At 42.1% G+C, this 16,833-nt stretch overlaps 7 protein-coding genes across 7 annotated transcripts; 3 read left to right on the forward strand and 4 right to left on the reverse strand.

The window, feature by feature from the left end:
* Positions 1-1,285: 1,285 nt before the first annotated feature.
* On the reverse strand, positions 1,286-2,209 carry ATC70_005105 (uncharacterized protein; the record flags this gene model as incomplete). The annotated part of the gene is made up of 5 exons (XM_064824403.1): positions 1,286-1,365; positions 1,428-1,782; positions 1,843-1,877; positions 1,952-2,033; positions 2,093-2,209. 5 exons carry the CDS (start codon positions 2,207-2,209, stop codon positions 1,286-1,288), a joined length of 669 nt encoding a protein of 222 aa, XP_064677339.1.
* Positions 2,210-2,842: 633 nt separating this feature from the next.
* Positions 2,843-4,865, forward strand: ATC70_005106 (uncharacterized protein; the record flags this gene model as incomplete). Its single annotated transcript, XM_064824404.1, has 9 exons — positions 2,843-2,906; positions 2,975-3,150; positions 3,219-3,344; positions 3,417-3,479; positions 3,546-3,663; positions 3,725-3,836; positions 3,893-3,974; positions 4,034-4,448; positions 4,504-4,865. 9 exons carry the CDS (start codon positions 2,843-2,845, stop codon positions 4,863-4,865), a joined length of 1,518 nt encoding a protein of 505 aa, XP_064677340.1.
* A 133-nt stretch (positions 4,866-4,998) lies between these two features.
* CKB2_2 (casein kinase 2 regulatory subunit) lies at positions 4,999-7,313 on the reverse strand (the record flags this gene model as incomplete). Its single annotated transcript, XM_064824405.1, has 5 exons — positions 4,999-5,040; positions 5,108-5,338; positions 5,403-6,383; positions 6,451-7,200; positions 7,260-7,313. 5 exons carry the CDS (start codon positions 7,311-7,313, stop codon positions 4,999-5,001), a joined length of 2,058 nt encoding a protein of 685 aa, XP_064677341.1.
* Positions 7,314-7,917: 604 nt separating this feature from the next.
* On the forward strand, positions 7,918-8,217 carry ATC70_005108 (uncharacterized protein; the record flags this gene model as incomplete). The annotated part of the gene is made up of 1 exon (XM_064824406.1): positions 7,918-8,217. One exon carries the CDS (start codon positions 7,918-7,920, stop codon positions 8,215-8,217), a length of 300 nt encoding a protein of 99 aa, XP_064677342.1.
* A 120-nt stretch (positions 8,218-8,337) lies between these two features.
* FAR11_1 (Factor arrest protein 11) lies at positions 8,338-9,829 on the reverse strand (the record flags this gene model as incomplete). Its single annotated transcript, XM_064824407.1, has 3 exons — positions 8,338-9,129; positions 9,194-9,262; positions 9,317-9,829. 3 exons carry the CDS (start codon positions 9,827-9,829, stop codon positions 8,338-8,340), a joined length of 1,374 nt encoding a protein of 457 aa, XP_064677343.1.
* Positions 9,830-10,264: 435 nt separating this feature from the next.
* On the forward strand, positions 10,265-11,238 carry YCK2_3 (Palmitoylated plasma membrane-bound casein kinase; the record flags this gene model as incomplete). The annotated part of the gene is made up of 3 exons (XM_064824408.1): positions 10,265-10,362; positions 10,425-10,613; positions 10,683-11,238. 3 exons carry the CDS (start codon positions 10,265-10,267, stop codon positions 11,236-11,238), a joined length of 843 nt encoding a protein of 280 aa, XP_064677344.1.
* Positions 11,239-12,419: 1,181 nt separating this feature from the next.
* On the reverse strand, positions 12,420-16,416 carry ATC70_005111 (uncharacterized protein; the record flags this gene model as incomplete). The annotated part of the gene is made up of 2 exons (XM_064824409.1): positions 12,420-14,980; positions 15,033-16,416. 2 exons carry the CDS (start codon positions 16,414-16,416, stop codon positions 12,420-12,422), a joined length of 3,945 nt encoding a protein of 1,314 aa, XP_064677345.1.
* Positions 16,417-16,833: the final 417 nt, after the last annotated feature.

Below are 16,833 nucleotides of genomic sequence, written 5' to 3' on the forward strand. Positions count from 1 at the left end.
TCATTGTCACATCCTCGAAACGGCCTTTGGGTCAGCCAGCAGCAGCGAGGCCGCTGCCAAAATTAATTTAACCTCAGTACATTTTTTCTGTTCAAGATTGGCCAGATTGCGTGTTTTTTCAACCTCTTTCATCTGTTTTGTAAGATTCGACTATATAAGCCGTGATGATCAACCTATGCTTCCTAATACATTCTTGGAGTACATTTTATGACGCTCCCAATGGTACCAAGTAAAATAGATGTTTTGATTGAACTTACTGAGCAATTTCAGAAAATATGAAACAACGTTTTTGGCCAGAATGTCGAAAATTTGCATATGATAACCTCTCAAACGTGGTTTCAGGGGTTGCCTTGGATCGATAGGAGCATTTTGATCTAATACATACCATAGTAAAAGTCTTCGCTTTCAAGGTGAAAAACACGATCGTTTGATTTTCGTTGAAAACTTTTTTTTTTTTTTTTTGGTTGAAAACCATGAGGTACCCCTCAGGCTTTTTGGTCGATTTTTGGCCATGTTTTTTGGATCCCCAAAAAGTTGAGCAAAAGTGTCAGAAAGTTGCTGCTACTCAAGTACAGTTGTTTGGCGTCATTCCGGTAGCTCAGAAAGGCTTACATGTCAAGATATGAAGCTTCAAAAGCTGTCAAGTTTGGCTGTGTTTTGGGCATTTGCTTGTCAATAGGCGCATTTCCGTCATGATACAAAGCCGTAAAGACATTATACGCATTAATCTGGGTTCAGAGTATGCTATTATGTCCAAATATTCAGCTGGAAACATGAGATTGAGTGGCACTGTTGTGTCGCAGTATCATAGCACAATGATACAGCTTATTAATGAGGTAGTAGCGGTTGTAAGTCATGGTGGACATTGAGACGCAATAGATAGTATGCATCTAATAATTTTCGACTTTACAAAAGAGATTTTTGATGCAGAACATGACAGTAAGCAACTTGTATCTAGTAACATCCCATGTGGCTTTAGCCCTCTAATGAGAATTTGGTATAGTTGTATGCCAATTTTTGTAAGCTGGTAAGCTTCTCAATGAGGTAGTTCATCAAACTCTTTAGTTACTTTTGGAATTAGTGATTGTCGATTGTTTTCTGACCTCATGGTGAGGCTTTTGGTAGGCCTGCAGACTATACACTGTACAGTACAGTATATCTGTTTCCAGAGTCATAAATTACTACATTCGACTTGATACACAACTGTTTTCGCCACACCTAGAGCTGGCTTTATTGATTTGCATTAATTTTTCTACTATATCTCCTGCTTCGCAAAGAAAGAAATTTACAGACTCTTTTTATTTTTGAGATCCTGCACAGTTTCCTTCTTATCGCCAGGATGAATCATGGAATGTCCTTTAGCAACTGTACAAGAAAGCAAAGATGAGCACATCATTCATACCAAACAAATTCGACTATACACTTACTGATCTTGTATAAAAGAGAGCAAAACCAACCACAGCCCAAGAAGAAGGCGCCTCTTTGTGCGTCGTTCTTGAACATACCCAACAAAGGATATGGCCAATAACCATTATGCTCATAGCAAATGTTGACCCACACAAAATAGATCATGGTAAAGGCGTAGATGGCCAAGATGTGGATAGGAGATCGCTTATATCCAGTATTGAATACCATAAAGTCAACCCAGCAGACAATGGTAGGGATGAGATGCAAACTGACGTCCAAAGCCAAAGGTAAATCAAAGATGGTGTCATCGGGCACCAACATCTTCTTGTCGTATAATACAATAGGCCAGTAAAGAGCACTGATCAATCCCTCTACCTACATTTTTGATGTGTCGTCAGTAACCGACATTCTCTAAATCAGTTGGTATGTACTTACAGGCGTGGCAATGGCTGTTAATGCCTCGTAAACAGCTAAAACATCACAGCTTAACTTAGCGCACAGACATCTCTACACACACGCACACATAAACAGTGGTCAAACTTACGTCTCAATGTGCCTGTCAACAAATTGACGATTCTAACAATAGAGGATAATGTAGCCACCAAAAGCCCCACAATTGTCAAGAACTACATAGCAGCAAGGCTTAACAACGAGTACAGCACCTTGCTTTACTACATCGACTTACTTGGAAATGACCACCATATCCCACGATGGGCAAGCCAAACTTTACGCCATACAAACCGTACAAATTAACGCCGAGACCAGCAGCTACAATCAACAAGTTCAATCCTTTGGATGGCATATTTCTATAATTTGGAAAAGAGAAAACAAAGAAGAAGCAAACATCGTTCACTGATGTTTCTTCTATGGAACAATTGACTGGCCGCAAAGTGACACATTGGACCCCCACTGGTAGCACGGAATATCCTTCGCCTGATTCCATGATTTAGCATGATCTGGCTATCTGGAACGTCATTGGATTCAGCACTACACCACGTTGACTCCAGCATCATTGAAAGGAAAATGGCATTGTACTCGACTCCAACCTCACCTGTCGATCCAATTTTCATCAAGAACATCTGAGATATTCAAATTGTTGTAATTTAAGGAGTTCCAGTTCTGAGGCCGCCTGCACTGAGCAACTGTCGATTTTCAACAAAAGTTGAATCTCGTCCACATTTGAGCAGTAAAGGCTTTATGAATTGAATGACTGTTTGGCGGTGATGGCGGTGACTATAGAAACCCAACGTAAATACAGAACAACCAAAGGCCATTCAAGATGTCTTTTCTGTACTACCTGAAATGCAGGAGAGAGTGAAAAGTTGAAAATGACTTGAAATTCACACATAAGAAAAAAGCTTATTCTTATAAATGCAGCACAATGCTAATTTAGCATCTCTCTTTTTTCTTCTTTTTTTTTCAATTTTAAATAATCATGTATACAGATAAAGCTGAAATTCCTTCAATTGTAAATTCCTTGAGAGAGACATTTCAAACAGGTAAAAACGATGATCTCTTCTGTGCATTCAATGTTGGCAATCCATTGAGCCCCTATTTACTATCAAAGGTCTTACCAAGGACAAGGAATACAGAAGACAGCAATTGAAAAGCTTCTTGAAATTGTTCAACGAGAATCAGCAAGACATTATTGATGCGGTTGGGAAGGATTTGCACAAGCACAAAATTGAAATCATCTCTGGTGAAATTGCACCTGTCGTTGGTGAGATTGAGTACATGCTTGCAGTAAGTAAATGTATAGCCCTAAAATGGAGAGCAGCCCTTTTCTAACGTATATATATATATATATATAGAACCTTGATAAGCTGACCAAGACAAAAACGGTCAAGCCGCAATACAAGGTCAATGCACTGGACAAATGCACCATTCGTAAGGAGCCAAAAGGCGTCGTGTTGATCATTGGAGCCTGGAATTATCCTGTTTGTATTGCTCGCACAATGCAGCGTTACGCGGTGCTTTGTTTACTTATCGCCTATTGAACGATATAATAGATTCATTTACTTCTCTTGCCGCTTGTTGGTGCTATTGCTGCAGGCAATTGTGCTGTGATCAAGGTATAAACAATTTACAATACACACGCATCTAAAGGGAAATCATATTCATGATGATACGGTTTGTAGCCATCTGAGGTGGCTAGTCATACAGCAGAATACATTGCTAAAATGGTGCCCAAATACCTTGATCCACGTTCTGTTTCTGTAGTACAAGGCGCTGTAGAGGAGACTACAGCTTTATTGGGTATTTAGCGATTACTATACTCTATTTACTGTTTCTCATACTCATCCAAATTGTACACCAGCTGAGCCATTCAACCACATTTTCTATACAGGCAACGGTGCAGTAGGCAAGATTGTCATGGCAGCAGCAGCTAAACACTTGACGCCTGTTACGTTGGAATTGGGTGGCAAATCGTAAGTTGTTTCTTCAGTGGCAAAGCACTGCATGTCCACTCATCTATTACTCATAGCCCAGTTATCATTGCCCCTGATGCCAACATCCAAACTGCAGCTAGTCGGGTGATGTGGGCGAAATGTTTTAACGGAGGACAAGTGAGTTTGATGCCTACATTTGTATTACAAACAAAGAGTGTGCTCATAATGTAGTATAGATCTGTGTTGCTCCAGATTACGTCTTGATTTCCAAACATCAAATGAATGAATTCATGGATGCCTGTCGAAAGACAATCCAAACAAGGTTTGGAGATGATCCTCAGAGGTCGGATTCCTACTGCAGAATGATCAATGAACGTCGATTTGATGCGCTTCAAAAGCTCCTTGATGATGTTGATCCCAAGCAAATCGTGGTGGGTGGAAAGACAGACCGAAAAGACCTTTACATTGCTCCTACTGTAGTAGGTCCAGTGGCACCTTCAGGACATCCTCTCATGGAACAAGAAATCTTTGGCCCCATTCTTCCCATTGTACCCGTAGAAGACATGGATGCAGCTATTCGCATTGTCAACTCCAAGGACACACCTCTAGCACTGTACATCTTCACAGATGATAACGCTACAAGAAACAAGAGTAAGTACCATGGTGACAACGTGAGTAGTATGAGTATCCTAATGCAACTGGCTAGTTTTAAACCAAACTCAATCTGGAGGCGTCGTTGTCAACGATTTATTGATGCAAGTGCAAGAGCTTGCTCTACCTTTTGGCGGTGTAGGACCCAGTGGCATGGGATCTTATCATGGGATCAAGTCCTTTGAGACTTTCACGCATGAACGTACGACAATGATCAAATCCTCTGGTTTAGAGAGCGTCATGATTGCTCGTTATCCTCCTTACTCTGACAGCAAAACTGTCCTCTTTTCCTTGTTGACATTAGGATTACCTAAAGGTTTCATCAGCAAAGTGAAGGCTGTTTTCAAGGCCATTGGATCTGCTCAAGATGTCTTTTTTGCTAAAAAAAAAAAAAAAAATCCAGTAATAATGCAGTAAGCGACAGTAGATTGTAGCGGAATGCACAGTCTAAAGATAATAAAGCTCATTATCTATCCGTAAAATGCAATGCATTGAAAGCAAGTCATTTGTCAAGAAACACACTATAGACATTTTATTATAAACACATGGATCAGGCTTCATTACTATTTTCTTCGCCACCTTGCTCCTTTTTCTAGAATAATACAGATCCCAGTGTTAGTCACGCCACACACTCTGAAATGCAGTATAACTGAACTTACCTTTTGCCAGGCTTGTGCCATTTGCAAGAATTTAAGTGAGCGGTTTTGTACTTCATCATCTGCAAAGATGTAGTCAAAGTATTCCTCCCAAATAATGTTGTCCTCAGTTGAATCGGCAGCTCTTCTTCTCTTCTTGACCACCTTGGGCATCTTCTTCTTGACAATCTCTCTTGTTGTATCATCGCCATAGTTTTCTTCAAAGTCTTTCCATGCTTCAAGTAACAAGACACGCTGTACATCCGGTACCATGTCAGTATGCTTCTCTCCCTAGAAAGCCTCCACCAATAAAACCTACCTCCTCCTTGAGTTCCTTCTCCTTCATCTTGCTATAAGCACCTTCAAAGATCTTGCGAGCACGAACCACACCTTGTTCATTACCTCCTTCATAAGGTATAGACAACTCGAATTGTGCAAAACTGATATACACCTTGACATGCTCTGTGCGCTCCAACAGGCGATAATATAGGTCTCTTGTCTTGTCGTATTCCTCCTCTCCAATTTCGAAATCAATGTATGCTTTCCACAACAATTCAGGCATATTGAGGTTCTCTTGAGACACAGCGAGTTCAAAGATGGCACGACATCTCTCCACTTCATCCAACACATTCTTTTCTAATTCTGCAAACTGGATCCAGGCTGAGCAATTGGAGGAATCGTATTCTAGGTATTTAGTGTAAATTGTACGGCAGCGGTCAAATTCTCTCAACTGGAATTCCAAATCAATGTATCCCTTAAAGAGCTTATTCTTGGGACACATGCCAATGGCTCTTCCCAGCAGCTTTCTTGCTTGTCCCACTTGCATTTGTCTAATTTCGAATTGTGCGTACATTAACCAGATCTTTGCAAATGTGAACTTTTTGTGTGGTATCAGTTGGATGCATTGTTCGTAGATTTGTCGTGTGCGTTCTATATCTTGGCTCTCCAGTTCTTCGTAAAGCGCATAGTTGATCCAGAGGTAGATGTATCGTCTCCAGAATCGCTTTTCCTCTGCTGGTGGCACCTGCGCAATGGCTCTTTCATACACTTCACGCACGCGAGTGGGATCACCTGCTGATTCCTCCAGCTTTGCATAGTCGAACCAAATGTCGTAGTTCTTTGGACTCTCCTCAATCTCTTGCTCGTACTGCACGCGTCTTTTGCCAATGACTACATCCTCGATGCCTGCTTTATCACCGTATTGCTTTTCGAAATTGGTGTATTGGTTGTATAAGGATTGTGATTTTGACTTGGGAAGACGGTCTAAACCGTACTTGAAAATAACACGAGCTCTTTCAAACTAGACAGACAAGCGTTGTTGGTTAGCAACACATCCTTCAGCCTTTAGTTTCAGTTAAGGACTCTACCTCTTTGGCCTTGATCTCAAATTTAGCAAATGCAACCAGCAGTTTTTGATCAATCTTTTCCTCTCCCAAATACTCTAAACCAGCTGTATAGATTTCTCTGCACTTGTTGAGGTTGTTGTGTTCTTCTTCAAATTTGGCCCATTTGATCCAGTTAGCAGGCTCAGGGTGAATACTGACAAATCGTTCATAAATGGCACGAGCACGTTGCTTTTCGTTGTAACGCAGTTCCATCTTGATGTACGCCATCCAGGCATTCTCTGTTGGCTCCCACTTCATCCAGCGCTCAAACACGTTGCGAGCCTTGGGTACATCGCCCAACGTCTCTTCCATGTAGGTGTACTTGTACCAAAACTGATCAACACGAGGCAGCAAGGTGGTGGCACGGTCAAGCAAGTTACGGGCATGGTTGACACTCTTATTCTTCAGTTCCATATCAATGTAGCGTAACCACAAGGCATTGTTTCTCCATTCAACATCCAGAGCACGCTCAAACACTGAACGAGCACGCTGAAATTCCATTTGACTCTCTTCCCAGTTGGCATATTTAATCCAATTACTTATATTCAATCGATTCTTTCGGATATTGTCCTCGAATTCCTTGCGTTTACGCTGTCTAAACTCTGATAGTTCTTCTAAATCGGCAATCTTTTGCTGTGGGATGTTGTGTGTGGGCTCAAGACGACGGTCATGAGCTTCACGAAGGATCTGTTCAGCCGTGATTTGAACGGGTGCGGCACTCTTGTTCTTGACCTGTCAAGTAGATTGAAGCGTAAGTATAAAGATATGCCTCGCATCCAAATGGTATTTACCTTGGGAGGTCTGGGGTTTTTTCCGAATCCACTGGTTGTTTCTTTAGGATCCATGATGATGTATAAAGTGTGTAAAGAATACAAGAAAAAAGTGATGTGAGCCCATTTGGTGTCTACATTGGATACGCGGAGTGCCGAATCCTGCCTTGTAAGCCACCTCTTGGTACGTCACCGACAGATTATGCTCATTTCTAGACAATAGAAGCATGGCACTCCATTGCAGATGTATGGCAGATACAGGTGCAGCGTCCAGGAGTGTACGGTGAGCCTCTGTATGTCCACAAAAAGGGTAGATTTCGAATGAGAAACGACCAAGTCTCTAGTAGAATATAGGCTACCCAAACTCAGACATGGCCATGGACATTGGCACTCGTTTGATCAAGTTGATCATGGTCTCTAGTCATAAGCCAGGGCTGAATTGAGTCAACAATAGGGATGCTGCGTTGTATGTATACCTCTGACCCATCATTCAACTGAGCTGCCGTCTTGCAAGCTTCTATTCTAATTGATCCACAGTGTGACCCTTTTGCGGGATCCCTTGGACCTACAATTGAATTTCAACCCCTACCCTTTTCTAATTGCAACAGGCTCCCATCAACCTGCTTTTTTCTTTTCTTGCCTTACCACTCCAACCCTACACATATACAATACAACCACAATGAGGTGCCGTGTACTCCGTGATATCAACGCTCGTCAAGCAGTTGCCAACAACGAAATTACTCGTCAAGCATTCAGATACATCACTCGCAATGAGACATTACCTGCTCGTGTGCGCCATCAAGCACAACTTCAACTCAATGCCATGCCTAGAAACTCTTCACCTACATACATTCACAACCGTTGTGTCGCCACTGGTCATGGCAGTGGTGTGCTCCGTGAATTCAAGTTGTGTAGATTTCAGTTCCGTTTAAAGGCCTTGAATGGTGAACTTCCAGGTGTTAAGAAGTCATCTTGGTAGATCAACTATACTGTCTATCTGTTTTTCTCGTTTATTATCACTACACTTCAACTGTCAAAATCAATAAAATCGCACACACAAACACACACACACACTCTCGCAAACACTAGAATTTATTTACTACAGGTTATACAGTGGGTAGCCCTTTTCTAGTGCACAGAATCGGCATTTGGGTCGATGGGATAACAAAAGGTTATGCTCATTCACATGTTGCTGTCGTTCTTTATCTAGTTCCTCAGTTGCATCCGTCTCTTGCTGCACTTCTTCTGGATCTGGATCTTCCAGCGCTATGAAATCGATCTGTACATCCAACTCGTTTACATGTCGATGATCTATCAGCACCAGAATTTTGTCAGACAAGGGTGGATAATCATCTTTGAGATAATGCTGTCGCTGATACTGAACCAAAGCGCTGGATTGAATCTTGATCTTGATCTCTACTACCTCATGCTCCAAAACCAAACCTTCACTCATCTCAAAATCAAGCATGTTTTTGGCTGAAAATAATGAAAAGTTCCTCACAGATGTCGAACTGGTGTTTTCTATTTTCAAATGAATCACTTTGGCGTAGATGGTTTTCGGTGATATTTCGCAGAGAAACTGAAGAGGAGAGGCGGGTTCGATAGCGTATAATGATAAAGGAGCATGGGAAGAGGATTCGGTGCTGGTGTTTGATGATGACGGAGCCCTTTTCTGATGGTAGTCGCTGTTGTCTGATTGTGCATTCTGGAGTTGCTGTTGCAGCTCTCGTTGCCGTTGTCGTTGCTGTTGTTCTCTGGGTGAGCATTGTTGACGGGTGGACGAAACAGAGAACCCGTTTGAATACGTCTGCTTCTGGGTATATGGGTGGTGTAATTCTATGTCGGGCAGCTCGTATTTGGGGTAGATGCCCAAGGATTTCGGCAGGCTTATCTATAGGGGAGGGGGGGGGGGGGTTGATCAGTTTTCTGTTGAATGACAATTGGGCTTTACTTACAAATCTTGAATCCAATGATGTTTGGATGGCGGTTTTCTGTCGACTCCTGCTGCTGCTTCTATATGATGACTAGCATGTGGATTTTAGTTGATTTGTACAGGCAGCATAATCCATACTACTCACATGTGTATTATTGTCAATTTGCTCCTCCTCCTCCTCCTCCTCCTCCTCCTCCTGCTCTTCCTCTTCGTCAGTCTGTTTTTGCCAATCATAATCAAATGGCAAAGAACGAGCGCCAAAGTATTCACCTGGAGACGTTGACCGACTATGACTTTTTGAGAAGCTTGGACCTCCCAGTGGAATATAATGCTCGTCTGAATGTCTGTTTGCTAAATAACGCTGCCAGGAATCATTATCGCCATCATCCATGTCCTCTTGATCAACATCTTGATTCGCTGGATTGTCCCCCACTATCTCATAGTCGGAATGAACAGAGACATTGTCTAATGGCTTGTTGTCTTGCTTGAATGGAAATGAGCGTGCTCTGTTCATGTATTCTTCAAATTCTGCATCGACTGATTTTTCAAGCTGGTCCAAGTCTGTGTATAAGTTGGAGCGGTCTAGATACTCGTCTTGTATATTCCCAATGCCCATACTCGATGCAAATGATAGTGAGAGATCATCGTCTAAGCTCATGATGTATTCAATAGAGGCAAAACAGCTGGAAAAGGGTAAAGATACTGTAGTTGTAACAAAATTAGAGTATCACTTAAATCGTGTTACTCTTTCTCCCCTGCCGGTCCGGCATGCAATGTGTATTTGAAGTGCACTCATGCAGGAATACACGGGCTAGCTGGCTGCTTCTCTCTACGCCTGTAAAGATGAGGACGCTTGTTTCACGTTGAGAAACCAGTTTTGTGTAGATCTTCCGTTGAGAGTATAATAGGTGAGGCTAAAGTACACAGGACAGGACAAACAGCCATGTGATTGGGTAAATGTTACAATAATCAGACACATCAACATTGGTTTTACATGGGATTTCAGTATAAAACTCGGGTGTCTTGATGCGATTTTGAGTGGTTTCCTTCTTGTTCAATGTATAAGAAGAGTTTGGCTATTTTGATCAGAACCATGACGAGTAAAGCTGGCGATTACAGCGCCGTGAGAAGAGATATCATTGCTGCCATTCCAACGGAACGATACGATAAAGGCACATTTGGGCCATCCATGTAAGCATTTGATGCTGCGAGATGGCTGTAAATAGAGTAGATGACTAATTATAGGCTGGTAGGATTCGTTTGACATGGCATTCGTGTGCTACTTATGATCGACATCAAAACAATGGAGGAAGTCAGGGTGGTACAATGCGCTTTGAGGAGCAATACTCGGATCCTGCTAATAAGGGCCTGGAAAATGCCAGAAACGCATTGGAGCCTGTTCATGAAAAGCACCCCTGGATCACATACGCAGATCTATATACGTGAGTACTACAGTCTATGTAGTGTATGAGACTACACTGTATACTTAACAAACCTCGCATTACATTCAGTCTTGGTGGTTGCGTTGCAGTGGAGCAAATGGGCGGTCCTCACATTCCTTGGGAAGGCGGCCGATACGACACCAACGACAAGGACAGCATACCATCTCGTAACCGTCTACCTGATGGCTCGCTAGGCAAGAATCACGTCATTGATGTCTTTCTTGATCGCTTGGGCATGTCGGTGCAAGACACAGTGGCATTGATGGGCGCCCATGCAGTAGGTGAATGCCACAAGAGCCATCAAGGCTTCGACGGGCCATGGACACCAAACCAAACTGAATTTACCAACAATTTCTACAAGATGCTGCTAGAGCGCACATGGAAGGAAAAAAAGTGGGATGGCCCTAGACAATTTGAAGATGAAGAGACGCATGAATTGATGATGTTGCCTACAGACATGGTCATGCTGCAAGAACCTTTCCTGCAATACACGAAACTGTACGCTGAGGCTCAAGATCGGTTCTTTGAAGACTTCAAGAATGCAATGCTCAAGTTGATATCCTTGGGAAAAGATCGCAAAGACGGTGAACCCAACAAGCTACTGGCACAATATTGCAAGAAATAAACATAGAGTTAATCTGATGCATTTCAAGCGTTTGCTCTATGAGAGATTGAGCGGTTTAAAATCACGTATGTTTTTATGAGGTATGACATATCGCTATTGTGAACGGTATCGTTCAACAGATGCTAGACTAGTTAAGACTGGACATACCCAGGCCTGCTCAAGTCTACCGCTATTTACTTTAAGCCTACCCAGATTGATTGGGTGCTACCTTGAGCTGCCAGTTGAGCTACCACACACTGCCATTTGAGCAGCTCAATGTGTATATGAGTTGTTCTGAGTGTATCCAAGTAACTCAAGGTCTGCCTACACCCACCTCGCCTACCAGGATGCTTACTTGCATGAAATTAAGTAGGATACACACATACATACATACTTGATTGCTTCTTACTGTTCAAAAGCATGCAAGTCGCAGCGTAATTTAGCTGCTTTTGAGCATTGTTTTCTCGAGATATAAGCCGTTTCAGACAGCCAGAATAGCACCAAACAGTCCCTCTTATCTAGCATTAACTTGCTGACACCTTTGCTCAACTTTTTTGGGGATCCAAAAAACATGGCCAAAAATCGACCAAAAAGCATGAGGGGTACCTCATGGTTTTCAACGAAAATCAAACGATCGCGTTTTTCACCTTGAAAGCAAAGACTTTTACTATGGTATGTATTAGATCAAAATGTTCCTATCGATCCAAGGCAACCCCTGAAACCACGTTTGAGAGGTTATCATATGCAAATTTTCGGCATTCTGGCCAAAAACGTTATTTCATATTTTCTGAAATTGCTCAGTAAGTTCAATCAAAACATCTATTTTACTTGGCACCATTGGAAGCGCCTTGAAAAGTACTATTAAAAAGCATAAGGAAGTATCGAGTGATTATGACTATTTACATAGTCGAATATCGTAAAATCGCTCGATTCAAGTCGAAAAAGTCAAGACTCATCCAATCTTCATCAGTATGTTGTATTGTTCAGGAATAAAGGAACCACTATAATATGTAGGAAGAAGAAAGACTGACGTTTATTGATGTGGATGCTTGGATCTTTATACCATTGATATGGTGTTACACGACATCCCACCGCTGTGATAAGATATAGAATTTAAATAAGGACTATGATATAAATGTATGAATGAAAATCGCGTTAAAAAACCTAATATAGGAAAAAGCTTGATGATAGGTAGAAGTTGATCAGTGAGATGGTTTCAGAAAAGACACATGGGTGTTTTTGTGTTTTTGACCTGTGGCATCATTGATTACATCGTATCTTGTGGTGGACAGGACCTTCTGTATTGTGCAAGGACCTATCCAATCTACTTGTAGTTTTCTTGGATTGTTGCGAGTGGAAATACGATTGTTGAAAATGTATACTTTGTCATTGATTTCAAATTGTGGTGTTAGTTTTTGATTATCATATATTTTCTCCAAATGTTTGTGTACATGTTCAAATGTAACTTGAAGCTTGATTTGTAACTGTTTCGCGAAGTGTGATTCCGGGGTGTCTTGTTCATTGTATGAATCCGGTAATTTCTCTGGTATTATCGTTGATAATGGTGTGCGTGCTGTGCGCCCGTGGACCAACTCAAATGGGGACGTCTTGATAGAATGGTGATACATATTGTTGTATACAAATCGAATTATCCTCAAGTTGCTGCTCCATCTTGTAGAAATCTGGTTGATATCCGTGTATGATAAAATCATTGTTCGTAGTGTTTTCATGAATCGTTCCACTATCCCGTTGGATGATGGATGATACGGCGGTGTGTATACGATGTTGATGTCTACATATCTTGCTACTTGCTGGGCGAATTGTGATCCAAGGCTGTTTCCGTTATCACACATGATCTCGTTGGGAACGCCATGTCGCAATATAAACTGAGTGTACATGATGGAAGCCAATTCTTGAGATGCTGTAGACCTGGTAGGATATAGTTCTACGTATTTTGTGAATGTGTCTATAACCACCAACACGTATTGATGTCCCGCGCTTGACGTTGGCAGAGGACCAAAGTAGTCGATTGCGACCTTGATGAACGGAGCTGTTCCATGGGTAGTGGTCATATTATGCTTAGTAGCAACATGTCCCTTGATTCTTTGACAAATTTGACACTTCTGAATATAGGCATTGATATCATGAGTCATGTTGGTCCAGTACAAGTGCGCTTTTACCAAGGAAGCCTTGGTCTTGGCGATACCGCCATGTCCTGCAAACTTGGAGTCATGATGTTTGCTGATCAGATTCGCTACCAGATGGCTAGGTACCATTATGTACATGTCTGTGGCTATGGTCTTGTGCTGTTTGTTTTCTACCTTGTATATTATGCCATCGACGACTTTATGCTTGGAGTACTTGACATTCGTGTTGTTAAAGTATGGTCGTAACATGGGATCCAGTCTTTGTTCCTTGGCCCAATCGATGTCCGGATGATGAGAGGCAATTGCATGAATCGCAGCACGAGATAGTGTATCCGCAGCATGGTTCACCTTTCCAGGTATGTATATAACCTTGAAATCATAAGCCTGTAGAAAGAGGCACCATCGCCAAAGTCTGGGTTGTTTGTCCGCATCGGTATTAAGAAGCCACTGGAGGGATGAATGGTCAGTGAATACGGTAAATTGGTTGCATTCAAGATACATTCTAAATTTCTTAACCCCAAAGATGATGGCTAAAGCTTCCAATTCACGGATGGAGTAGTTTTTTTCAAACTTGGTGACACTGCGGGATGCGAAGGAGAGAGGGTAAGGTGTGTCATCGTACCGTTGGCAGAGTATGACAGCAATGCCTGCTGAGGTGGCAGCATCGCAATGAAGCTCGAATGGAAGTTTGAAATTGGGTTGTTTCAAGTAAGGTAATGCAGCGAGAGACCTTTTGAGTTCTTGAAACGCGTGCTCCTGTTCGGATTCCCAAGCGAATGGTACATCTTTGATCTTCAAGCGTCGAATTGGTTCCACCATTACTTGATACTTGGATATAAACTTGGAATACACTCCTGCCATGCCGAGTAACCTTTCAACCTCTTTTATATTTGTGGGAGCCCGTAGATTAGTGATAGGTGTAACTTTATCCATGTCAGCATGGACACCCTGATCAGAGACAATGAAACCTAAGAAATTGATTTGATTTAGCCCAAATTGGCACTTTTCAATGTTGATGGTCAAATTGGCTTCCCTCAGTCTCGTTAGGAGTTTGCGTAACTGGAGCACATGATTGTCAAAGGTATCAGAGAACAGTATGGTGTCGTCTTGATAAGCGATAGCAGTTCTGTATCTCATGTCCCCGAGTACCTGATCCATTAATAATTGAAAGTGTGCTGGGGCATTTTTCATCCCCATGGCCATCGTGTTAAAAACATATGTAGAGTTAGGTGTTACCAGGGCACTCTTGGGCTTGTCAGCAGCAGCAATGGGAATTTGAAAATAGCCTGACAGGAGATCTATTTTTGAAAAATATTTTGCGTTGCCCAGAGACTGCAGTGCATGATGGAGGTTGATAAACGGATACTTGATAGTCTTTGTGATCGCATTTAGTTTGACGTAGTTTCCGCATATGCGAAGAGAGCCGTTTGGCTTAGGGACCGCTGTTACTGGGAAGCCCCAATCCGTGAAGTTGACTTTGCTGACAATTCCATTGCGTTCCAGTTCAGAGAGCTTGGCGTCGATCTTCGATTGTATGTCAGGATGGTAATGTCTTGGTCGAATGTAAATGGGAGGATGGTCTCCCGTGTCGATGGTGAATTCCATTTTGGTAGTAACTGAGGGCTTGTCCGAGTCTTTGCGTAATAATTCTTTGAACTCTTGTAATACCATCTTGTATCCGAGCGTCTTGGGAATCGGTTAATTGGATGTTACAACGCCTCGTAGCCGTGGTCTCGTAATGTAAGTTTATAAGATGATTGTCAGTTTGTAGTGTGAACATTTTGAGTTTAGTATTCATATTGACCTGAAATCTGCACATGAAATCCCAGCCGATGATAGCCTGACGAGCCAAACCGCGTATAACATGAAATTTCGTTTCGTAACCAAAAAGATTCAATTTAGTAATACCCATCGTTTGTGCTGTACGATTGTTCACGTCTGTGTAACTGATGATCTGATTGTTGTCTATTGTCAACTGCAGTGTAACGCATGTGTCATAATCCATGGCAGTGATAGCAGAACCTGTGTCCCATAATGCATGAATAGTGTGATCTCCAATGACGATTTTAGTTGTGGGAGTGAAACTGTCATGTTGAGTGGTTCGAATAGCATGCATGGAAGTAGCACGAATGTGATTAAGAGGAACCGGGGACCCCAATTCCATTAATCCTGAGTCATCCTCTGGGTGTTCAATAGTGTCTGTCTGATGCACAGAGGATGCCTGTGTGGGACATTCGTAATTTCGATGTTCGCCGAAGCAGTGACCGCAGACAGGATGTCCTTGTTTGTTGTATAATCGAGGTACAGGATCCGGAGGAAATCGTGAACGAGGTTTGGAATTGAATGACTTTTTGCTATTTCTGAATGGTCTTTTAGTACTTTTGTCTTTGTACGAGTTTGAGCTATTAACATAATCAACTTCCATTGGGTCATCCATCGTGGATTGAGTGTGGGATCCCGAAAAGTGTGCTTGTTCATCAGTATTATCATTGAGCCTAGCCTTGTGTTCAAAATCGATGGCCTTCGTGATAACTTCTTGCACCGTTGTGACCTTAGCGAGTTCTACATACGCTGTTAATGTAGCACGTAATCCTCTGTCGTGTAGCGATTGAGTAAATAAAGATATTTGATGAGCATCCGAGATATGATTATCCGGCAGCAGACTTAGCAAATGTTTCCATTTAGCACTATGTAGTTTGATGGACTCCTGCTTGGGTTGTTGACATCGCTTCAAATTGGACTTGAACTCTCGATATTCCTCGTCGGCAGGACGACCAAATTGTAACAGCATTTGTTCAGTTACGTTGGCCCAGTTTTGTCTGACTGAGGAAGGTAAGGTAGGTAACCAGTTTTTGATGACGGGAGGCATGAAGCGACCTAGTTGGACGGTACAGATATCCATGTTTTCAATGCCTACGAAATTTGCCTGTAATTCAAATTCTTTGATGTAGGTACGTAAGCTAGAATGCAATTCATACCGTGGCATGTCAATAGACTTGACCTTTTCAAGGTTCATGTATTGGATGAACTCCTTGGTGTTGGAATCGGCCATGTTAACGGACTGTGGGGTGGTGTGATAAGATGATGTGATAGACGAGGTACTGTTTGTTGTGGTGTAAACCTTTCGAAGGGATGCGATAAATTTTACTTGCTGCGTGAAGTAGTTTTTTGGTTCTGTTGTTCGGGCCTGTTTGCGAGTAGGTGATTGCAGCTGTGTGCTGGAGCGATGTTTTGTGATCTTGCGATATGTGTGATCTTGCGATATGTGTGATTTGGTGTAGTCGAGTGTGAGCCTTTGATATATCTAGTGGTTTCCGGGTTCGAGAATTCAGTTAGGGAGCCTCACCATGTATTGTTCAGGAATAAAGGAACCACTATAATATGTAGGAAGAAGAAAGACTGACGTTTATTGATGTGGATGCTTGGATCTTTATACCATTGATATGGTGTTACACGACAATGTAGATTC

Source organism: Mucor velutinosus, assembly GCF_035048745.1.
Source record: "Mucor velutinosus strain NIH1002 chromosome Unknown tig00001542, whole genome shotgun sequence".
In the NCBI taxonomy this organism is placed as follows: Eukaryota; Fungi; Mucoromycota; class Mucoromycetes; order Mucorales; family Mucoraceae; genus Mucor; species Mucor velutinosus.